The 23,910-nt window shown below is 52.2% G+C and overlaps 1 protein-coding gene across 38 annotated transcripts in view; it reads right to left on the reverse strand.

The window, feature by feature from the left end:
• Window positions 1–1,511: 1,511 nt before the first annotated feature.
• MORC2 (MORC family CW-type zinc finger 2) overlaps window positions 1,512–23,910 on the reverse strand; it is a 42,861-nt gene continuing 20,462 nt past the window's right edge. For 4 of the 38 annotated variants that reach the window (XM_086348767.1, XM_086348768.1, XM_086348806.1 and 1 more), the window contains 24 exons: window positions 23,100–23,168; window positions 22,521–22,611; window positions 19,017–19,125; window positions 15,445–15,604; window positions 15,221–15,332; window positions 14,693–14,818; window positions 14,180–14,259; window positions 13,472–13,554; window positions 12,898–12,983; window positions 11,462–11,602; window positions 11,215–11,369; window positions 10,965–11,093; window positions 10,374–10,479; window positions 9,952–10,084; window positions 8,847–8,921; window positions 8,388–8,768; window positions 7,740–7,874; window positions 7,313–7,367; window positions 6,776–6,935; window positions 6,429–6,671; window positions 6,246–6,339; window positions 4,320–4,508; window positions 3,579–3,632; window positions 2,927–3,179 (listed from right to left, as the gene is read on the reverse strand). In XM_086348767.1, the coding sequence (XP_086204893.1) occupies window positions 3,111–3,179; window positions 3,579–3,632; window positions 4,320–4,508; window positions 6,246–6,339; window positions 6,429–6,671; window positions 6,776–6,935; window positions 7,313–7,367; window positions 7,740–7,874; window positions 8,388–8,768; window positions 8,847–8,921; window positions 9,952–10,084; window positions 10,374–10,479; window positions 10,965–11,093; window positions 11,215–11,369; window positions 11,462–11,602; window positions 12,898–12,983; window positions 13,472–13,554; window positions 14,180–14,259; window positions 14,693–14,818; window positions 15,221–15,332; window positions 15,445–15,604; window positions 19,017–19,125; window positions 22,521–22,611; window positions 23,100–23,168 (3,035 nt within the window). In that variant the 3' untranslated portion in view covers window positions 2,927–3,110. Of the gene's footprint in view, window positions 3,180–3,578; window positions 3,633–4,133; window positions 4,227–4,319; window positions 4,509–6,245; window positions 6,340–6,428; window positions 6,672–6,775; window positions 6,936–7,312; window positions 7,368–7,739; window positions 7,875–8,387; window positions 8,769–8,846; window positions 8,922–9,951; window positions 10,085–10,373; window positions 10,480–10,964; window positions 11,094–11,214; window positions 11,370–11,461; window positions 11,603–12,897; window positions 12,984–13,471; window positions 13,555–14,179; window positions 14,260–14,692; window positions 14,819–15,220; window positions 15,333–15,444; window positions 15,605–19,016; window positions 19,126–22,520; window positions 22,612–23,099; window positions 23,169–23,910 lie in introns of all 38 variants that reach the window. The other 34 variants (XM_086348772.1, XM_086348773.1, XM_086348807.1 and 31 more) reach the window with 20 other exon arrangements.

The following is a 23,910-nucleotide window of genomic DNA, read 5'->3' on the forward strand; positions in this document are numbered from 1 at the left end:
AAGTTTCTCTCATCCTGTTATTAATCCATTGCCTTCCTTTGGTAAACAATGTCAAATCCTTGTCTTCTAGTAATATGGTACTGATGTGGGGTTTTTAATGCTAAATCCACGGGACACCTAGGGGCTGAAGGGGTAGTATAAGGTGGACATTTCCCAGAAAACTCACCCCTTGTTTTTCATGATTTTGATGTTCAGTATCTAAATCATGTCCAACTCTTTGTGATGCCATGGACTGCAGCATGACGGGCTTCCCTGTCCTTCACCATCTTCCAGAGTTTACTCAAACTTATGTTGAGTTGGTGATGCCATCCAACCATCTCATCCTCTGTCGTCCCCTTTTCCTCCTGCCTTCAATCTTTCCCAGCATCGGGGTCTTTTCTCATGAGTTTACTCTTCGAATCAGGTGGCCAGTTGTTGGAGCTTCAGCTTCAGCATCAATCCTTTCAATGAATATTCAGGGTTGATTTCCTTTATGATTGACTGGTTTGATGTCCTTGGTTTAAGTCCCTAACCCAAGACTCAGAACTACAGCCCTGTCCCAGAAAGAAACAATGATTGACCTCACATAAATTCATTCAGACCAAATCAAAAATCCATAGGCTTTTCACCTTTCAGATTAAGATGGAAGAGACTGCAGACAGGCAAGGAGAGGGGTGAGGAATACACTGTTGGTGGGGACTGAAATTGTAAAGTCTTTTCTGGAATGCCTCCACCTTCTGACACAGACATTTCTCTCTGGAATTCATCCAAATAAACACAGATCTAAGTACACACACATAGATAGTCATCATGGAATTTTTTGTAAACATTAAAAACCTAAATGTCTATAAATGGGACCAATGAGTAACAGTACATCCAGGACACTGAAACGCTATGTGGCTGTCAGGATAAAGTAGACCCATGTGAACTCTTACAAGTCCCAGGATCTACTAAGGCAGAGCAGAGGAGATGTGCACTTGCTCAGAATGGATACTCTTTAGGGAGAAAGAGCACTGGGGCGGGGGCGGCGGGGCCCTGCTTTCACGGTCCAACCTTTTACACTGTTTGAATTTTCATCATGTGCATGTGTCACCTGAAAAAAAAAACCAAAAATATTCCTCCTGCTCCATAAAAACAGGTTTCTGCACCCATTCACCTTCTTGCAACAGACATTCCAGACCATCCTCTTCTTCCCAAGTTGTTAGACAATTCCAAGCAGCTTAGTTACCCAGTTTAGAAGGGAGTTCCTGCATCTTATCTTCCTGCCCAGAATGGCAACAGCTCTGCCTGGAAGCAGGCTGTATTCAGCACCGCTGTTGTTGGGTTTAAACAGCAGAGTAGGAACACCTGGAAGTTGAAGCTAAAATATTTACGAACTTCAGTATGTCAGTTTCTGTGGGTGTCAAAGACGGTGAAGATGTAAGACAATGAAGATGGAGATGAGGAAGAACTTGAAGACAGCTTAAAGACACATGGTGGAAAGAATGAAGAGGAGGAAGGTGCTGGGTTTTACTAGAAGAAAACAGACTGAGTTCAGGAGTCTCACCAGTAAAAGTTTATAGTATTGCATTTTGATTACAGGTGTGTAAATAAAAACCTTGAGTATTACCCCCTGGTAAAAATGCAGAATCAGCTTCTATCTAGATTAAAACAAAGTTTGAGGACAAAAATGGATCATATGCTGCCTGTGATGAAGAAAACGAGCTGGACAGGATAGGAACCACCAGCTCAAGAAACCCCAAGACTCTTGGAAAATCTTCCGAGGAAGAGGTCAGGGCCTCCCTGGTATTTCTCCGGAACAGCCCTTGCCCAGGGGTGTGGTTTTGAGAAGTCCCAAGCCCACAAATCATAGGCACTTCTGGCCACATGCACAAGTGGGCAAAGACCTTAATTCCCGTGGCCTGCCTCCCTCACCATTGCTTCCCCATCTCCTGCAGTCTTCATAGGGCGGCTCGTGGCCACTGCTGAGCAGAGGTGGGCAGATGCTGGAAACACACCGAGAGGTCAGAATTGCAGACCAGTGGGGCAAGATCATGGTTCTTGTGCCTTTAGAAAACCCGAAGTCCCCAAATACAGGGGGGTAAGGAGTGAGTTGGGGGAAATCGAACCAGAACTTTTCCAATGGCCATTATAGAAAACTCAGCGACTCTGGCCTTGGTCTTTGACCCTGAGTTGTTTGAGGACCACAGCAGTATGAGGCTGTGACTAGGCAGAGGGAGGCATGGCGTGCTCAGGGGCTCGGTGACCCCCTCCTCCCATCTGCCCCAAACCAGAGACCCTGACAGGGCGTGGTGGGGTGAACAGAGGGGAAGCAATAAGAGCAGCAGCCCTCCCCAGGACCCTGCCACAGTGGCAGATGAGGCCACCACCAGACCAGCACAGCGCTCCTTCACACACAGGATTCCTAAGGGGACTCCTTTGGAACGCAAATGATGTGCTACCCAGGTCAGCAGTCTGACCAGTCAGATCTGTCCACGCCTTAACCTGGACTCAAGTTTTTGTGGCAGGAAACCTCACCATCTACCGCTAGCTAAGGAAATGTCCAGCAGGGAGAATTTAGGTGGTGGATGGGGAAGCTGAACAGGAGGATCTTTCTTCCCCGAGCTGACTGCACAGTGCCACAGCCGAGAAGACCGACCACTCGGACCACCACTCACCTCCCTGACCTGAGGCAGGGAGCTCCTCAGCGCTAAGCCTCCTGCTGATGGTAGCCCCATGGAGATCCCCTGGATTGAAGCTCCTGGGGGAGCACCAGCCTGGGAAGGGTCCTGTCCCTCCCCCAGCCCTGCCCCTGGAGCCCCTCCAACTTCCAAACGGCGCTGGAATTCACCACATCTTGAGGAGCCAGGAGCCGAGAGAAGCAACTCAAGACTTGGCATCCTGGTTCTGTCCTTTGCCCAAGAGTCACCAAAAAAATGTATGGTCTCACAGCAGGCACAGCATGTTGTTTCTTTCAAAAAATAAATATTTATCAACTTAGGGTGGAAGAGTCAAAGAATCAGTCTCTCTCCCACCAAAAGCACAGATATCCCGTGAGTCAAACCAAGGTAAGTCCATCAACCCATAAATGAAACGCCACCCTCAGGAGCTCTGCCTTGAGGGGCAGGGGAGCTGATCTCTGGCTCCGGGCCCTAGTCCCCCTTGGTGATCAGGTCCTCGATGTAGGCATCCAGCTCGTCGTCTGTGTTAATGTCTAAGTCCTGGAACAGAGCAGGGCAGGGTCAAACGGGGCTCACAGGGTGGTGGGAGGCCCGCCTCCCCAGCCTTCTTGCAGCCCAGGCCATGCCCTCTACTCTCCCCCTCCACCCTGTCGAGCCGCCCTTGATCATCCATCCCCTCTCCGTCCTCCCACTCCTGCCCGCCTCCCCCCACCCAGGTCCCGCCTGCCCCAGCCTCACTCTTACACTCAACACATCCAACAGCTTGGTCCCACCACCCACCCCGGGTTGTTCCCATCTCAGTACAAGCCTCCCCGCTTCCCTCCACTCAGGGACTCAGACAGACTCGAGCAGTCGCCCTTGCTCCCCCGTCCTCCCCTCAGACACTTCTCTCCCTCCTCACTGGCACCATCCAAGGTTCAGGCCTCCAGAATCTCTCACCCAGATAACTGGGAACCTCCTCAGTGGAGTCCTGGACTCTAACCTCGGCCTCTCCTACAACCAACCAAAGTAAGTGTCTTAGGCTGCACACGTCTCAGCACCACAAGGTCCAAGGACCTCCCACCTGGTACAGGGCCCTGCCATGGGCCCTGCTCTTCTCTCTGCCTACAGTTCACACCCCACCCCAGCACGTCTGCTTCTGCCTTGGGCCCAACCACCTCCTCACAGAGGCTCCCCTGACACTCTAGTACAGTGGCTTCCTGTTGCTCTCTCCTGTTTCCTTTGTGGCACTTCCTGCCGTCAACAGTTCTGTCTCCTCCCTCTGCTGTGCTCCGAGAGCAGGGCCCCTATTGGTCACCAGGGGTCACAGGACAGGGATCCCCAGTTTCCTGCCCAGATGAAGGGCTGAGACCACAGGACATTCCCCACTTGTGGGCTACCCACTCCCATCCAGGCGTCATCTGGAAAACCAAGAATGTCTTTGTTTCATGACTCCGAAGTGTCTCAAACCAGGTTGCAGGTCACCATGTCTAAACAAGGGCAGAACTCTGATACCGTGGGTCTGGCTGGGATGAGGCCCAGGCAGCCGCACCACCTCCAGCCCTCCTGGTCAGGATGCTGTGCCGCCAGGGTTGGAACCACACATTCCTATGAGCGGGGAGAAGGGAGCACGAGGTACCCAGCACCCCCCCGCCCAAGACACCAGGTGGTCCGCTGCAATGAGAGGGTGGCCTGGCTCACCTCCTGCACCTTTTGCAGGAGTGCCACGATGTTGGTCCTCAGCTTCTGCAGCTTTTCCTCGGTCTCACGCAGCTTTCTCTCGGATGTGCGCAGGCTCTCCTCAGAAGCCTTGGCCCGTGAGTCGGCACGGCTCTGGTAGGAATGGCACAGGTTCTGGAGCCCGACTTCATACTGCTTGAAGTACTCTTTCTGTCGGAAGAGAAGCCAGCGGGTAAGTGCGTGGGCTCATAAGGGTCCCCAGGGCCCTTCCAGACGGGCACTGGTGTCCCCAACTGGCTCGGCACCAGGAAGCTCGGCCTGAATGGATATCAAACCCAGGAGCCAGTGCCCCTGCAGCTCCGAGAGGAAAGACCTTGAGGCCCACCTCACAGGGCTGCCTCAAGGGTGGAGACGGGATCACACACAGGAAGCACTTGGCAAAGAGCTCTGCAAACCCCAAGCCGTGAGTAAACATGAGGCACGATCCTCAACCATTCTCCTTTTAACTTGCCAACAGCACTGATGAGCAATCCACATCCAGGTCACACCCAACCAGTATGTACTGGGCTCGTCAGCAGCAGACAGCCCATCCATGTTTGTGAAGTATGTTTACACAGCATACAACTTTTCACCATCTTCTCCAAGCACCTGAAAGTCCCCAGCAGTGTGTAGTGATGTTAACCAGCAGCTTCTCTAGACAGGAGCTTTTCCAAAGTAGCAGAACACTTGTTTTGAGTGAAAGTTACATGGTATCTCAATATGAAAAACAATTTAGGTGTATCTCTTTATGTTTAATTTATTTTCAAAGTTATTATGATTTACTCATGAATCACTAGTGAGAACGAAAGGGCCATTTTGATGAACACAAACCTAGAACCAGCAGTCTGGCTGACCACCACAGTCTCTCCAACTATAGCATTTATTTACTTCTCTGAAGACCTATGAGCTACCCAGCACTGAGTGGCTCCTCAGTGCTGTTTTTAAAACGTTGTTAGAATGCTTTATTTACAATCTAGAATACTATCCTAGTAAATCAAGATGGCAACAGAAACTTCAAGTTCTGCACAGAAAATAATTATCACTTGGCAGCTCAAAATAAACGTTCAAGCAGGTGCCAAGAGTATTAAAATTTAACATACAATGTCATGAGCCTAACTATGATTCCTGTATGTTTCTGAATTTTTTCACTTTTAAGCCATTACAGATTCACATGCAGTTGTGTTACTTTTAAAGTACACATTTGAATCTAGTATTGCAGGGCACCTGAGCGCTTCATGGAGCGCTTTGGCAGCATGAGGAGAAGTAGGATGGTCGTTGACAAACGGACACAGACACAGTGAACATTGTTCTGGTGTGTCCCTAAGATGGAAGTATCAAAGTTTGAGTTATTTTAGGCATTTCCCTTAGGAGCTATTAAGGTGGCCCATTAGTGGTGCCTCCTTTTACAAGCGTGAGAGAAAGACTATTTCCGGCTCAGACACTCCTGCTGACCGTGCTTTGGCCTGGGTCATGCCCGCTGTAGAAATCCCACTGCACCCAGGCTTTGCTCGTTTTGGCAACAGCCTGAAGCCAAAAGCAACGAAGCTGACAAGAGGATGGCAGGCCAAGCCTGCTGGCCTATCAGCAGTGTGTTCCCAGGACCTGCAGAAGACGCCTGCAGCCCAAACAAGGGCGAGCACTGAGGCGCAGCAGCTCCCTGGGAACCCTGGGAACTCATCGCCTGGAGAGCAAGACCCTTGTCCTCTCAAGGTGTTCCGGGTTCAAATCTTGGCTCTATCACAGCAGACTGTTAACCTCTCTGAGCCTGAGTTTCTTCAACTCCTAGCCTCATTTCCTTGAAGTGGAATGGAGATAAAACTCCCTGCTTTTCTCTCGGACAGACTTCATGGAGCACACAACTGAGACCTGGCAGTCACAAGAAGCACCAAGGCGGGTGGGTAGACTCACCAGAGGAAACGAGATCAGCTCATCTGAATTCATAGCACTCAGCTCCTTCTTAGAGATGGGGAAACTTGGAGGCAGGAAGTACCGTAAACAATTCCTGAACAAGAAGGAAGGTGGGACAGGAAATCAGAATGGCACAGAGTCGGAGGGAGCCACCACTGGTCCCGGAGCAGGACGATGACACACCGAAGAATCTGGACGAGGAGGTCAATGGTCTCGTGGTTGGTGCTGGGGGCGGTGGTGTCAGGCTCGATGGGGATGCAGTCCGAGGTGGAGGGCTCCACCGTGGCTACAGCTTGCTGGGCCACCAAATCCCCCGCCGGGGCCGCCGCCACCGCCGCCTCTTCCCTGCCCTGGCGCGTGTCTGGGCTCTCATACTCTGGGGACGGGGGCTTCATCAACCGCACATCGTCGCTGCCTTTCTCCACCCTAGGGAGAACCCAGTGTTTGCCACACGTGTTCCAGGCTCCCAGGCGGGCTGCCTGCCCCTGCCCTGGCCAACTGTCAACCCATCTTCCTGGAAGGGGTGTTACCAGCGGTCTCTTGGTGTTGTGTCCGTGGGCACATAGTCAAATTTCACCTTCCACCGCATCGCATTCTTGCCCACCTCCACAGCTGTGACACGGCCTGTGTACCACTCCCTATTCACACGCACCTCCACGTGCAGCCCTTTATCTGAGAGTGGGAGCAGGGCTGGAGTCAGAAAAGTGGATGCACTAGAGCCCCCCACCCAGCCAGGGCCACCCAGGTTCACAGACAAGAATCCCTAGAAGCTTGATCCCACTACGCCAGGGACGTGGAGCCCAGCCACCTTGGCCTCTTTCCCCCACTTCCCCCTCACGAGGGTGCCACAGAGCAGCAGCATGAGTGACAGCCAGAGGTGAACACCAAGGAACTGACGCTAAAAATAAACATGAAGCTGTGCTATCCTCAGAAGGCTTCTCCGAATTAACACTTGAAACCACTGTTGGAGGAGAGCCCAGAGCCAACAAAGCCTTCGCAATGAGGTGCCGCTGACCAAGGGACCCTTTCCCACTGCCCCAGAGGCTCCAGGCACCTCCTGAACTTACCTTTCTGAGCCCTCTTGAGGTCAGCCGAGTCCTCTTCCCCAGAGCTGTCTGAGAGCTGCAAGGACAGTCTGTTAGAGACACCGCCAGTGCCCCTGCAGAGCAGACCATCTGCCCGGGGTCATCTCATGCCACCTCAGGCAGCCTCTTAAATGCCCGAGCTTCACGGAGAACCACTCTCTCAACCACTATCTCAGTATCTACATACCTGCCTCCAAAAACCTCGATGAACAAGAGGAGGCAAGGGGCAGAGAGGCACAGATCTGCATGGGTGTCAGCTCAGGCCTTGAGCAGAGGCACAATGCATCTCAAGACCCTCCCAGGCACTGGCTTCTAGGCGTGTGTATGACTGTGAGCCCCTCAGAGGGGGCCTGGGCTTCTGGTCAGCTCGTGTCAGACTGCAGGGGTGGGGAGGAGGCTGAGGACCTACCTCATTCAAGTCCTTCTTTTCCTCCTTCACAACCAACTTGCCCCGCTTGGACCTCTCCTTCCTCTTCTCAGCCTCTTCCTCTGCTTCTTCCTCATCAGAGACCCCGAGGCTCCGCTTCCGACTGGGAGTGGCCTGCTGCAAAAGCAGCAGGAATGTGAGGGACTCTTTCAGCCCCTCAGGTGCTGGAAGAGCCCATGTGATGTAAAGGAGCCGTTCAGAGAGGGGCCTGTGGGTCTCCATGCCCACCAGGGCTGGGCACCCAACACAACGAGGGACAGGGCAACCCCCAGGCCCAACACCCACGAGGACCTCTGCTCAGAGCTGTCACGGCAGGGCCCTCTCGGTTCACACCTCACTGAGCCACACCCACCACTGCTGTCACCAAGATGCACCCTCTGCCCAGAGCAGGAGAAGCCAGTGGAGGTGACTTGAGTCTGTGGGGTACCCAACCTCAGAGGGGTACCAGAGAACTTCCTGGACAGGGGACCAACAAGCTCTGTGCCCCCCACCCAGTGCCTTCACATCCCTCTCCTTTGCAGGGGCAGCAGGGAAGCCGGATTTCCACCAAGCCCCGCCCCCATGCAACCAACACGGCCCCTCCATCCCTGTACCACTGCGGGCGGCGCTGGGGGAGCTGCAGCAGCTCACCGGGGAGAGTTTAGTGGGCAGCTCTGGCTTCTTGACCACTGGAGTCTTCAGAGCTCGGGAGGAAGGGACCTCCCGAGGGCTCCTGGAGTTGGGCTGGGGAGATGGTAACGGTGGCTGTACCGGGGGGGTGGGCCGGGACGCAGGCCTGACCAGAGTGTTGGCAGGCTTCCGGGGTGCCTCGGGAGGCTGGAGTAGCCGGGAAGTGCTGGCCTCCTCCCGGGCGGCTGGGGCAGCAGGCTTTGGGGCATTACTGATGACAGGAGCCTTTCTGGGCTGGTTGGCTGGCCTGGGTGCTTGCAGAGAAGGGGGTCTGCTCGGGGCATTCTTGATCACAGCAGGTAAAGGAGGCGACCGAGGACGCTGAGGTCTACGTGCAGGTTCCTGAAAGAGGCTCAGAGAGTGAGAATACCAATCCCAGCATGAGACCCAAGAAGAGCCCCCGCCACCCCAGGGCTTCACCTCAGAGGAAGGTCTGGTGGTCACTTCCAAGGGCAGTTTCTTCAGGTCAGCCTGGGAGCGAATGGGTGTGGTTTTCTGCAGGGTAAACAGGATGAGTAGGTTGTCTGGTGCTTGGAAGTCAACTCTTTTTGGAGCCCTCTCTATTTGGGACAGTGGGCAAATAAAGACCATCTGGACCACAGTCCTAATATTACAAGCCTCCCATTCTCACTGAGAAGACAAACTCACAGACAGTAAACCACCAGCAAATTACAAGATTCTACATCATTATTCCAGCAATCAAGAGACGGGAAAAGTATCAATGGACTAAATTCCTACAAAACAAGGCAAAAAAGACGGGAGATCCCTGATGGACAAAGCCAGAAAGGACCCATGGGATTTGGCAGATGGAGGAACATACAATACGATGAGAGCACCTGCCTGACCAGAAGCCAGAAAGGAAAACGCTTTTGTAATAAACATGATAAAAGGTGGAGGCTACATACATACCTTAAAAAACCCTGACTAATCAATTAAGGAAAAAACAATAACCAGTTTTGAAAAGAAATATGTGAAAAAAATGGTTCAATTTTAGAAATATGAAATTCAAATTATAAGATGTGTATCTTTTTTCAAGTTTTCAAAAACACTTAAAAAGTACTTGTATTAAAAAAACCTACGATATACTACATCTTCTGGAGGATACCTTGGAAATAAATCCACAGAATTTTAAAAATCCTTTTACTCTTTCAAATTAACTTCTGGAAAACTATCCTATAAAAATAATTAGACCTAAAAAAAAGTATGTCTGTGTGATTTGACACAAAAGTCATGATCTCCATATTTCCAATAAGAAATACATGTATTTATGCTAGTGGTCATGAAAAGCTGGATATGAAGTTAACAGTTACCTCTAAAATAGGATATTTCCTGGAGTTTCAAAACATTCCAAATGAATTGGACCTCTTTGTCATATACAATTTTTTTTCAGAATAATCACGGCATAGGAGAAGAGGGTGTTGGGAAGCTCGGGCAGTGCTTATGGGTTCAAAAGGAGAGTGAAACTAGCCTGAGGGGACAGACGAGCTACTGAGGGGCCCTGCCCATCTGTCCACTGCCCACTCACTTGCAGGGCCTCCAGCTTCTCCTGCTGCTGGCGAATTTTTTCTGTCAATTGCTTCTGCTTCTCTTCCTGTGTCTTCAGGTCCTTTTTCAATGTTCCCAAGGGAAACTTCTGCTTCTGTTCTGAAGCCTCACACCTGTGGAGAGAAAGTGCTAGAGCAGGCATGGCAAGACGGTTCCAGGTAGGGCAGGGTCCTTTGTCCTCAGCCAGCCCGTGCTCTTTCTCATCAGAGCAACCTCAGACCTCCCAAACGCACAGAATACTCACTGCAGGACACGCTTCTGTATTTCCAGGCACTTAGTATGCACAGCAAGACAGAGATGTAAGGATAGAGCAGTGACCTCAAGAAGCACAGTAGAAGGGTGGAGGAAGCTCAGGGGGTGTGGGGGGATGCCCACAAACTCCTTGTTAGAAAAAGAGCTCACCGGTCCTGCTCAGGATCAGGGTTCATGGAGCAAACCCAAGTGTCAGGGTAATCTCTCTCCACAGAATTCAGCTGAAAGGGGAGTGTCCGCCACTTCAGACACAGATCTGTGACACAAAAAACACCCCCAAGCGTCGGCCATGCCCACCAATAACAGTCAGGCTCCTCCCAGCCAGGCCCAAGACAGAGATGCCCCTGACTGTCTATGCAAAGATCCTCAGCCTGGCTCCACCTCTGCCTTCCTAACAGAACAGTCACTCTTCCCAGGGACAGTGATTCCAGCAAGGATGGAAACTTTATTCATACACCCTCAGCGGCCCCAGCCCTCTCCTGCTTCCAGCAGGATCCTGGCTCAGTCATCACTCACATTTCTACCCATGTGGTACCACACTGGGTTAGATGACCTCCTGCCTCATTCAGGTGGAACACATGGGCAAGGCACAGTCCCAAGACTGAGTTCCCAGGGCCATCACCAGACAGACTGGTATACCCAGCGAGACAGAAGTCCCTGACTGTCAGCGCAGTGCAGAGACCAGCACGGGGCCACGATGGAAAGGAGCCGGGGAGAGGGGCTGCATGACACCCAGCTCACCACACTGGATGGTGGTCGGGATCTCCATGGATCGCCGCCGCTTGTAGCGCAGGTCACTGGACGGGGGCTGGTTCCAGTTGGCAGAGAGGTAGCCAAACTCATCCCAGAACTTGATGATTCCCCGCTGGGCTGGAAGGCAAACAGCCGTGTGTCGAGTGAGGAGTCGAGTGAGGCATCAGGCCCCTGGACGGGGAGGACCCCGGCTGGCAGGGAGGAGGGCGCCAGCTGGCAGGGAGGGGCGCGGCACTACCGATGGCGATGTCCTTCCAGTACTGCGCCAGGTGCTCCCCCATGGCCCGCAGGAGGTGCCGGTACTCCTTGGCGTCCGCAAAGTCCTGCTTGTTGTGTGTGGGCTCCAGGACCAGGTAGGGCACATCAACGACCCCGACAACCCCGCCGCACGCCCTGCAGGAGACAGAGGAAGACACCGCGCTCACCCACTGGCCAAAGCCCACCTACCACCTGTCCACGCAGAAGCCCTCCCTGGCAGCACTCACATGCCACCTTCCAGTTGTGGGCCCACTTTCTCATACATCTTGATCAGGCGGCTACAGTTGTAGATGAACATTCCATCCAGGTCCCGGTGTTCAATGTTGACCCCGAAAACAAAGTTCAGTTCCTTAGGTTCTTTAAGTGCTCTGAGAAGGCGAAAGATAAATTCAAGCAGATCAACCCCTTAACACACACCATAGTGTTTATGATTAAGCTGAAACTTGAGACACTTAGACGTTTTGCCTTTGCATTCAATATGCAACCTGTTAAGACTCAGTAAGGTCACTGTGCAGTCACTCTTAGTTCCCCCTAATTAAAAGCAAATGACTTTGGCTTTTGGTATCAAACAGGAATGGATTTAAGAATGAAGCAGATTCTGTGAAGCTGCTGCAAATCTCTGCAAAGATAGCTGTACTTTGGAATAAACACAAGGTAATCTGCAGACAGTAGAGAATCCGCCTGCAATGTAGGAGACTCGGGTTCAATCCTCGATCTTTGGGTTGGGACAATCCCCTGGAGAAGGGAATGGCAACCCACTTCAGTATTCTTGCCTGGAGAATTCCATGGACAGAGGAGCCTGGTGAGCTACAGTTCACGAGATCACAGAGAGTCAGACACAACTGAGCGACTAACACTTTCACTACAGTCTGCATAAACACTCCACCAATGTGACAGTAATTTTAAAGAGACAAAACTTCACAAGAACAATGAACATGTGAGAGAACAAACATCTCATGGGATGTTAACAAAATCATGGAAACTGAAGAGCAGATAGACAACCAGTGGACGGACTCACAAGACAGAAACTGGACACCTAGGCCTGTGGTGAGGAGGTCAAGAAGCAAGCAGGACTCACACCGAGCCTGCAGAGACTCCAGACGCGCAGGCAGACACGGAGATCATGCAATGAGCATGACAAATGCCCAGTTTAGATGAAAAGGAACAAACTCAACCTATAGCATTATTCTATATCTGTAACCAGGGATAAAAATTAAGAGTCGGTATCACCAAGTGGGAGACATATAAGGAACTTTACAATTGTATTTCTTACACGTCCTATATTTTACAAGCTCTGTATGATGAGCACTTTATCCACGCTTTCAATGAAAAGAAAAACTAAAAAGGAAGGGAAGAGGACAAGGACAGGAAAGGTGGGGAGAGAGCAGAGGCGAGAGAGAGAAGGGGAGGGAAGGCGAGACAGTGCCCGGAGGACAGGCTGGTGCCCCACTCACGGTGCCGGTTCCGCCCGCCGAGTCCTGGCTCAGGAAGGAGCTGAGCCAGGAGCCACTCCTGGGAATCACAGCACTAAAGGCTTTCTCAAGGGAGCCATGTGTGACAGAGGGCAACCGAGCAGGGTGGGGAGGGAGGCCTCGAGCTCTCTGTCCATCATCCACACAGAAGTACATGGTTACACCAGAGCCGCGGGCGGCCGGGCACTCACCGCTGCTTGGCCTCCTTGATCCGCTTCTTGACGTCGGCTTCCCTGCGCAGAGTAATGGCTGTGTTCTGGACCTGCCGCAACATCACCTAGAGACACACGCCAGCTCCAGATAAGGAGAGGAAGGCCTCTGGGCCACAGCTGGGAATGTCGCAACAACAGGCCTGAACTGCTCACTTTGAATCATGTGGACGCCAAGACCAGACCTGGAAATTTAGCTTTCTGCAGAAAAGGGCCCTTACTAGGGACAAGTTCAAAAGCTGTGCTTCATGTTATCAGAGTTGCTGACATTAAGGAAACAACCCCAACCAAAGCCACAGTCTACAGAGGTGCATATGGCAGAGGAGGGGCAGAGAACTGCTTCGACCATTACTACTGCGTGTGACCTGGGCAATCGACCCTCTTCCATTTCCTTCTATGAACTGAGGATACTATAACAGTGTCCTCCTCGTGTGGCAAGGTGCCATGAGTGTGCAATAGTGACTACAGAAACATCAACATATCCCATTTCACAGCTTTAGCGCAAGGGTTCGTGATTGGCAGGACATGGAGCCAGGTCAGCAACACTGAGTCTCACCCTGGAGTCCCGCGTGAGGTCTCCGCCCAGGCGCACTTCCAACGTCCGAGCTTTGCTCTCTGCCTCCCGTGCCTTCTCTTCAGCTGAAACCCAGAAGAAGAAACCATGATAAGGACGCAAAAGGTCAAAACTCTTGGTCAATTCCCCCTTAGTGTGCAGTCCCCATGGGATGCGATGTTTGACACTGTCCGGGAACACGGGAGCGCCGGAGCACAGACTTGCTTGGAAAGTCAAGGAGGCTGCGAGGAAAATAGACACATTTTCCCAACTCTACAAATAAATCAGACAAATAAAAAACTGCCCAAGGCAGCAAAAACTAAACGGTCAGTAGGAGCTGCAAGTTTCCAACATCCTCAGCAAATCACTCTCTGCAAGCGGCCAAGAAGCTCTGCCAGCATGAGAGACCTTGAAATTTTTGCCCTGGAGTCAAGAAAACCAATTTCATGAGTATCTGCGCCAGAGGCCAGCGTGGGATTCTTCGCTTTGGGCAGATGAGCTAAGGAGTTAGTGCTGCTTTAGGTAAGTGCCTATAAATGGGTGAAGGAGTAGCCTGGGGAGAAAAACTGCTGAGGCGACTGGAACGTGGAGGGAGGGTACAAGAGGAACCGGAGCAGAGGTTCAGGACAGCCCACCCCTGGGTGCTGGATGGAGCTTTTGCCACAAGTCCCCAGACAATCCTGCCAACCCTCCTGCCCAAGGGTTCATTACCAATCCTCGCCACGTGCTCAGCTTTCTTCACCTCCTGCTCCGCACGGGTCTTGAACCGGCTTGATGTGTACTTGTACATCCTGGGGGAGAGGTAGGTAACCTCAGGGCCCAAGTAAGAGGGACCCAGGGCAGCAAAGGTCCTCGCCGGCCACCCCGTGAGTCGAAGCTGGGTTTCTTTTAGCAAAAAGACTCAATTCCCTACTCCACTTGCCCTCTGCCTCCTGTTCCATCTCTGAAAAGCAGCCTCCCTGCACTCACTGACATAGCCCCCTGTGCCAGCTGAGCACCCTCCACCTTAGAAGGCACATTCAGCGAGCCCCCCGAGCCAGCTCCACCCCTCCCTCAGTACCCAACAAGTTTCTCCGCAGTAAATCGCAAGCAGTTTAAAGGCCCAAATGCAGTCAACACTGTCAGCCACTCATCCACCACGACTCCAACAATGCCCCAAAGACACTTGGTCAGGCCCCGTCCTAGGCCTGAGGAAACAGCAGGCCCAGGTGGGCAGGCCCCTACCTGGGCTTGTACAGGCAGCAGGAGAGCCGCTTGGTCTGCACCTTGTGCCCATGGATGAAGATCCGCATCCTGGGATCAATGTAGAGCACGGCAGCGTAGGCACGGAAGGAGCGGCGCTCTGGCTTCCTGGAGGTGCGGGAACAGAGTGTCTGTCTCTGCCCCACTCCCAGGCCACTCCAGGGCTGGCTGCACAGCCTCTCCTCAGGCTCTCCACCTTTCCACTTCCCACCTCGGCTTCTCTTGCTGTCGAGGGGTGCTTTCCCTGGGTGGGCACGTGCCCACCACATCCCCACTATAGACTCGGCAATTCTGCGCCCCTCTAGGCCTCTGTCTCTTCCTCAGTTAAGGAGTTGGGGCAAGGATCTGGATTAGCTGAGGACCTGCTGTCATCCTATTCATCCCTTCTGCCTCATGGCAGGAAGACATGCATTCTTAGATTTGCCAGCTCTAAAGCTGGGGAGTTCAGGGCACATGCTCACCCCTCCCCTCAGGCCACCTCCCTTTGCCTCCCTCCCCAGCCACACTCACGTGCCCTCCAGCGAAGTCTCTGCCATCTGGATATCCCGTGGATTTGAGACTATGTCCAGCTCTGGCTCTCCGTTATCCATGAGTTTGAGGTTGAAGATGATTACCAGCGTTCCTAGGAAACAGAAATCCTCCTATGGTTCTGCCAGGCAACCCCAGCCAACCCCACACCACTCAGGGCTCTGGCACGGTCCGATGCTAGAGCTGCAGGTGCAGAGCTTCCTTACCGCTGTCCCCAAGAATCTTCATGAACTGAGTCATCACCTCCTCTTCATTGCGGAAGGGAGAGTATTTGTAGATGAGTTCTGTCTCGATGGCAAACTTCTCCACGTTGTCTGTGACAGGTTCCCGGGTCCGAGCATTCCAAGTGGGCAACGGGACTATCACCTTTGGAGTGAGCACAGCAGATGCTTTGAAGGAAGCCCCAGAACAGCCTTCCCCCCAAATATGCATCCATCTTGTCCTTCCCCACAGTGGCTCCACACTGGCCCAGAGTCTCCAGCCAGGTGGCAGAGGCTCTAGCTTTGGCCCCTTCCCAAGGCTCAGCCTCAGGTGCTAGGTCCTCTGGGTACATATGCTGGTTGATGGCCAGGCGGTCTCTGCATGAGCAGGTCCCTGCTTGGGATGTCCTTGGTCACCCCCCCATTTTAGTAATAATTCGACTTTTTCCCCTAAGCAAAATATATTTCCAACTATCTGGTGAAACTCCAATACTTTGGCCACTTGATGCGAAGAACTGACTCATTTGAAAAGACCCCAATGCTGGGAAAGATTGAAGGCAGGAAGAGAAGGGGATGATAGAGGATGAGATGGCTGAATGGCATCACCGACTCAATGGACATGGTTTGAGTAAACTCCGGGAGTTGGTGATGGACAGGGAGGCCTGGCGTGTGGCAGTCCATCGGGCCGCAGAGAGTCGGACACAGTTGAGCCACTGAACTGAAGTGAATCCGAAGGTACACACAGACATAACTTACAACTCAGCAATTCTACCCCAGTTATCTACCCTAGGAGAGATTCCTGTATGTACTTACCGACACATGTGTAAGAAAAACAGCAATAACTACGGAACAGATAAGCTAAACTACAGCGTATTCATAGCACGGAATTCTGGGCAGTGATGAAAATGAACCACCTACAGCTACTGCGTCAGCAGAGACGGAGCTCACAGACAGCGACGTGAAAGTGGCAGCGTACAGAATCAACAACAAAGCCGAGGGGGGAGCTCCGCAAGGAGGGGCGTGGGTCCCCTTGTTGATGTATGACAGAAAACCACAAAACGATGTAAAGCAGTTATCCTGCTGTTAAGTTAAAAACAACCCTACAGTACGGGTCCATTTATATAAAATTCATAACTAGGAAACTAAACTACTGTTCACGAATGCATACACAGGGGACAGAACTATAAAACAAGGAAACGATCATCCCCAAAGCAGCTTCTTCGGAGGTGAAGTGAGGATATGGGGGGTGAGGGGCACAGAGGGACCCCCAGCCTCAGTCTATGACGGTGGCTATGTGAGTACCTGCTTTATGATCTACAGTGTTAACTGCTGCTCTATAGCAAAGCGATTCAGTTACATACACCCAGTTTTAATATGCCCTGTCATATGTATGAGATTTAATCTTACATCTAAGTAATCTTCTAAAAAAATCCTACTCTTGTCAATTATACCTCAGTAAAGCTAGGGGGAAAAAGTCCTACTCATTCTTCAAAAACCCTACAGCAAATGCCACTTCTCCAGAGGCATCAGCTGAACCTCCCGCAGCTCCCAGGGAGCCCTGTGGCCTGGGATTCCCTCTCCCGAGGGAACAAGCTCTGCACCCCAGCAGGGTCGAAACTGATGCCCACCCTGTGCAGAAGGGGACTCTGTGACTTAACAAGCTCTGTGGTGATAAACTGTTAAGAGTTCTGAGGCACTTCACTGGTTTCTAAGAACCAACCCTGGGGCTGGTTTGGACACATTCCTACCCAGCTGAAAATGATCTTATTTTAAAATCTTGGCTGAGTTCACACTAGAGCAGGATCCAAAACAGTGACCTTCTAGCACCAAGTAAGGAAAAAATTTCACCCTAGCTTTCCGGCCAGGGGTACTGAGCCCCATTTGTGTTCTATGGTCTGCGCCTCTCGCCACACCTCTCATCCTTCTCAGCACCCCAGGTGACAACCGCATCGCTGTAACCTGTGGGCACTTCACCGCTTTTGGCATCGCCTGCCGTGGGAACACAGCTCCTTTTCTTTCGGTGTCGCCACTCTCTTGGCTTCCCCTGCACACTAGGACCTCAGCCGTCCATGAACCCTCCTCCTTCCCCTTCCCCTGTCCAATTGACTGACCACCAAATTTGAGGCCCCACGAGATGACGACCACTCATATTTATCCAACTTCCTGCTGGAGTCCCGCCAGGCTACAAACAGCCACGGCCTCTAAACACCAGTGCCCTGATCTTTCCAGTCCAGCCACCAAATAGCCAAACTGATTTTTCCAAAGAGAATCTGACACTGTCACACCCCTGCTTAGATTCCCTTTAGTGGCTGCTTTTAATAAAGTCTCACACACTTCCCAAGGCCTGGGGGTCAAGTCCAACTTGCCCTCCCTGTTCTCCAGAGGCTTCTACCATCTGCCAAGCCCCCACCCACTCTCAGGACCTGGACCACTTCTGCTGACATGCACCCCTCCTCCTGCCCCCCTCAGTCATTCACGAAAAGACCCGAAGAGCCCAGCAGGGGCTGCACCCTCCGGCCCCTCCTTCCCAAGAATGCCCTCCTGCTGCGGCACCTGACTCACTGAAAAGGCAAACGCTCTCTGGCTCACCAAGAAAACGCGCACGAGCTCATCTACTGCGATGCAACCTCACATCTAAACAAGGCCAGGGCCCGTCTAAGCACAGCCAGCCAACACAGATGAAAGCCACTGAAACTCTGACCGAATCCGCCTGCTTACACGACAGACATGTTCTCTGCCGACCCGCTCGGCCTCCTTTCTCAACCTCTTGCCTCCATTTCTCACAGCAAAGGAGGTAGTCCAGCCTGAGGCTGGGCAGGCCAAGGCCTTCCATGATCCTCCAGTGAGCGGGCATGGACCTCACCAGACCAGCTCTGCAGATATCTGAGCCACCAGGCCCAGAATCAGCTGGGTGACTTATGTTTTTAATTACCAAAAGGTTTCAAAATCAGAATATTCTAGAGTCATTAGGCCTTCCTTCTAGTGTAACAATAATCAGCTGGGGCCGAGTGACAGTTGCCACTTACCGAAGAACTTACACTGATTTCCCATGTGTTTACCTGCTTCACTACCCACCCAGGCCCCTGCGGGTAATCAGACTGCCTCTCTGATACCGACGGTGAACAGAAAATGCACTCAGGGCACATGGCACTGAATCACCATCACACCGGAAAGACAGCGCTCTTCCTATTATTATCACCAGCTGTGGTCTCCACCCGTAGTGGGGGAGGCCCCAAACACTCCCCCTGATAAAACAGCTCTCCGGAGGGACACCCCTAGCCCCGCCCCACACCCCAGGACCAAACTCAAGCTGCAGATCTAGGAGAGATACAAATGCACGTCTTGGCTCCTGCCATGTGCAGCCCCATTCTTAGAACAACTGTTCTCTGAAGCTGTGAAATGATACCTGCCTTAACCCCTTAACTAATTCATACAACCAATTGGCTAATCCCCTAACCAGGGATGTGGCTGCAATTCTGAAACCCCAACAAGCTCAGCATACAAGTGACCTGCGAGAAGAGTCTGGACAGAACCGGGAGACATGGGATGGTGACTGGGAACGTGAGGAGGGGACCCACCTCATCAATGCCTTCCTCCTCATGAAAGGTGCGTGACAGGAAGAGGCAGGTCATGGTGTCTTCCTTCTTGGTGAAGAGGATAAAATCCTTCCCGATGCGCATCGAGCCCCTGAAAGGGAAGCAGACAAGGATTACTCTCCCAGGGAATCAAAAGCTCGACTGAAAAAAGGGCAAATCCCTGCTCTGGGTGTGATGAAACTGCCTTTGGAGGATTCTCCTGAAGGCGTCCCTGGGGCCCAGGACCCCCTGCTGAACGCCACAGCCCTTGAACCCCTTCCTCCCCTGTGACACTCCTCCTCCTGCCCTTCACGGGCCCAGCTCTCCTTACCACCTTCTCCACAAGGCCCCACCACACTAGGCTCTCTCCTCTCTCACCACCGAGCACCAGCCCCAGCCTGTCACTTCCGTGCTCTGGGCACCTCCCAGTCACACAGGCTTCACTCCAGTAACACCTTCAACACGTCGACTTCCACACTGAGCATATCCAGCTCTCACCCTGTCCTTGCTCCGCTGACACTAACCCACCCCATCCACTCGTTGAAGGACAGCACTGTCAGGAAAAGGGAACAGCCCACAATACCTGTGCTCACAAGTCCTCCAAAAACCAGGGTGACCTCGAGGCTCAGCCAAATACAGGGCTAACCAGGCAAAGCATCACTGCTGAAGAGTTTCAAGGCGTTCTACTACTGGCTCACGGCCTATAACCACAGCCATCCTGGGTCTTGAATTGTATTGTTATGTCTACTCATTAAGCCACTGGTTCCTGCTGTAGGACCCGAGTGATTTCTGAGAAATATGCCTCGAGGCTGACTTCCAGAAGGCAGAAGCCTGAATGGAATCAACTGCCCCTTCCTCAACTTGGCCGAGTTAATCCTTCTGAGGAGCAGACAAGGACACACCTTTCCCAACAATATGAAACAGGGTAAAAGCGTGAAACCCTGGCGGAGGGGTGCCCACCGAACAATGGCCACGCGGTTCCCGTCTCCTGAGCAGCTTCTGTTACCTCATTAGTCCTCTAAGACCCCAGGGCGGTGATGGTGGTGCGAAACCTTATTACTCTCTTCTGTGTACAAACACAAGCCGGGCCGGCATGCCAAGCACACGAGTGAATGCCATGACCCACTTCCCCAAACATTCGGGAAAACTCCAGGACACTATCCAGAGACACCCTGGGGGCTGCCAAGTTATGTCTCTCGTTCTCCGTTTTTCGAGGCGCTGGCAATGCTCCCTCCCCCACACAATCCCATGGTCCTCCTCCTGAAGCCTGCTGCTGCTGCGGCTGCATCACTTCAGTCGTGTCCGACTCTGTGCGACCCCATAGACGGCCTCCTACCAGGCTCCCCCGTCCCTGGGATTCTCCAGGCAAGAACCCTGGAGCAGGTTACCATTTCCTTCTCCAATGCAGGAAAGTGAAAAGTGAAAGTGAAGTCACTCAGTCGAGTCCGACTCTTAGCGACCTCATGGACTGCAGCCTACCAGGCTCCTCCATCCATGGGATTTTCCAGGCAAGAGTGCTGGAGTGGGGTGCCATCGCCTTCTCCTCCCTGAAGCCTACCAGAGGCAAAATGCGGCGAGCCAGCTTGCCTTCTGTCAAAGCCTGCTCATGCCCTAATTTGGCAAAACCTCCCTTTTGTGCCTCTTCCCTCTGTCTTTGATCCTGACCTTGGAGGGGAAATAAATAGCAACCACTCAAAAATGCCACTTCTCTGCTGACTTCTCTGCTTCTTAGCCCTCTTCTCACCACAAATCACTTCCTCCTGAAACTCTTAATTTCTAAATTCATCTCAAAATGAATTCAGTCTGAACACTAGATGGCCCCATCTCAATGGCTCCTCCCCAAAAGGCATTCTACTAAAATACGCTGATGACAACACTCCCAACTTCTGTGTGTTTTCCTTCCCGGTCTTCTAAGCACTTTCAGACTCACATTTCATCTGCTCCCGAAACTTGCTCAGTAAGGAAGAATGTCAGGGATTAGAAACCCATATTTTACAGCAGGAAGCAGACATTCAGAGAGGTGAAAGGGCTTGTCTGCAGCCATAGAGCTGATGAAACCACATGGGAGGAGGCTGCCTACCATCCCGGAGGGAAGTCCAGGCTTCTTACATCTGACACATCAGTGGCTGGAGACTTAGATGACCACACCAGAATCACCTAGGGAACACGTCAGGGGCAAAAGAAAGGTTCCCAGACCCTACCCCAGGTCCACCAAAGCAGGCCAAAAATTTAGCATGGAAAGATTAAAGAAGGAGAGAGAAAATCAGAAGTGAGAAACCAGGCTAGGGCACTCACGGCCCTGAGCGAGAGCACGTAGTTCTTAACCCACTCACATGCGTTACACCCCACGTTACAAAGGAGGAAGCCGAGCCTCAGAGGGTAAGTGACTGATATCACATCCGAACCCTGGTTCATCTGACTGAAGTGAGGCAGACAGCAGCTCCGGCCTTGCCATCAGAAAGACGTGGTGCACACCTCAGCCCCTGGGCATTTTCACACCTCTGGGCAAGTCACTCCACCCAGATAAACCTTGCTTCTTGCATCTGAAGCCCTGCACCTCACAGGGCTTGGGTGAGGATTAAACTACATCACCCAGGTGAAGTTTTTCAGCACAGTGTCCAGCACGTGCTAAGTGCCTGACACTGAGAGACGAGTGGGAAGTCCAGGCATTAGGTCTGTGTAGTCGTGGGAGGCATCGTCTCTCTCCCGCACAAGCCCAAGCCTGCTGCATAGACGCACAGCCGATGCTGCCGCCCGGCCAAACACGCCTCAAAGAGCACAACACACTTCCACAGCAAGACCAGAAACATGACTCAGAACTCCATCTGTACAAACTCTAATCCCAATAAATCTTAGTCCATCCAAAGGTATGTACAGCTGGAAGTGAGCATTTCAGAAATAGAAACCCTTCTCTTGGGGCTTTGCTCAAAACCAGAACAACACATTCCACACACCAAACAAGTGGGAACCAAGGGACTCAGAAAGTAGTCCCAAGGGATATGAAGACATAAGGTAAGTCCCTGCTACAGGGCCTGGCAGGACATGTGAGCAGCAACCAGGCCCTCCATGTGGGGGAGGCTTTGGGTCTCTCACCCTGGATCCCCAGTGCCTAGCACAAAGCATGCCAGCTGCTCTGGGAACAATGCTGCACCGGGAGACCCTCACCACCTCAGATGCATCCCCAGCACACAAAACGACCACGAGCATCCTCAATCACAGGTACAAATGAGAATTTCCAACCAGAGGGGAGGCACCCTTCCAGAACACAGTGCTCAGAGAAGCCTACAGATTCTCCTCCTCAACGGTTCTGGAAATTCACACTCTTTCATCTGTGGCATAAACCAGACTGAAAGTTGGTTTAGTTCACGTTTCTGGCCATCAGTTGCTAAGTCCCTAACCACCACCCCTTCCTGACTGTCCTCCTGTTCCAGGATTAAGGTGATGAAGTGACAGGGAGAGCAACGCTTGATTTTGTTGAGTCCTGTGACGGGCTTGTGGTATACTTACGACTTTAACCCGTTCCCGTACTGCCCGATCTGGGTGGACTCAGGCGTTCGCTTGGCCGACTTCCCGAACTGGATCACGCTGGCAGCATCACCTGAAGAGGCAGGCGAGAGAAAAAGGGCAAAGTGTGCTTTTCTTTCCCAGGCTCTCAAAAATAAATCCAAGCGGGGCTGTCTGTCTACTGAAAACCTCTGCCAGGAAATTCACAACTGGGAGGCAAATGGAGGAAACCTCCGATTGGCCTGTCAGCACCACCATCACGAGGTCCTAGTTCCATTACCAGAACGCACTAACTAGGCTGGGGCAGGCCACCACAGTTCCAGCTCCAGGATATTATGCAAGCCAATGTCAACAGACAGGTAGCCTGACGGACTTAAGGCTGCCATTCAGATCCTATCTCCCACATTAGGACAAGACCTGGCAAATCTGTGAGTGGAATTAAGCCTGAGATGTTGCAAGAGACTGCCCTCACCCTTCTAGTCACAAGAGTGAGGCAACAGAAAAACAAATTAACACAATAAGCATTTTATAAAAATGCTTAGTTACATCCTCCCCAAAAGAAGCAATCAGCCCATCACTTACTTGGATCCATTCCCGCTCCATCATCCAAAAAACAAAGCATAAATCCTCCTCGAAGGTCCTCTCGCCTTTCTGTAAAAGGAGGAGCTGCCATTACTAGGCGGTTACCCACCAGAGGGCAGTGACTTGGGTATGATTGGAAGGCGGATCCCTGTGGAGCTGGGCCCAAAAAGCCTTTTCTTTCCCAGGCTCTCAAAACTCAAAGGTCTGAGCCTCATTCAACCCAAGACCCCCCACCCCAGGAGCGAGACCGAACGGAGCGCAGTGAGAGCCGCCTGGTTTCCCCCTGCACCTGCTCGAAGGGCCTGGGAGGAGGGGCAGTCACTGGACAGTAAAATACGGTGCAGCTGTGGCCAGGCATCCTGGCTGATGGGAAGGAACCCCACGGAGTAAGGCCACCATTCCAAGGGAAAAAAGAAGCCCCCTGCAGCGGCCGTTGCTGCAGCAACAAGTGGTCACTCAGAGTAGTCTGGTCCAAGTACACCATGAACCCATATAAGAGTCTCCCAAATAGGGAAAGGGCTGCTAAACCAGTTTCCAAGGTGCCCTTCGACGCCAGTCACGAGGCTGACATGGGCAAAGGAGGAACAGCGCAGGTCTTGGAATCAGGAGACCATGTACACTAAAAGGAGGAAGGCCAGTTTACAGTGCTACAGAGGTAAGTCCAAACTGGCTTTGGAGTCTAGTTCCTAACTGAGGACATTTCTATCTCCACCAAGCTACAGTTTGTCAACTTTATACAACTACCTAAGCAAGGGAATCTCAGTCTAAAATGCTCTGTCCTCCCCTCCGGCTGAAGATTCAAGTAAATTAT

The sequence above is a fragment of the Bos grunniens genome, chromosome 17, assembly GCF_055505025.1.
Source record: "Bos grunniens cultivar Pamir isolate PY7600 chromosome 17, Bosgru_T2T1.0, whole genome shotgun sequence".
NCBI lineage: Eukaryota > Metazoa > Chordata > Mammalia > Artiodactyla > Bovidae > Bos > Bos grunniens.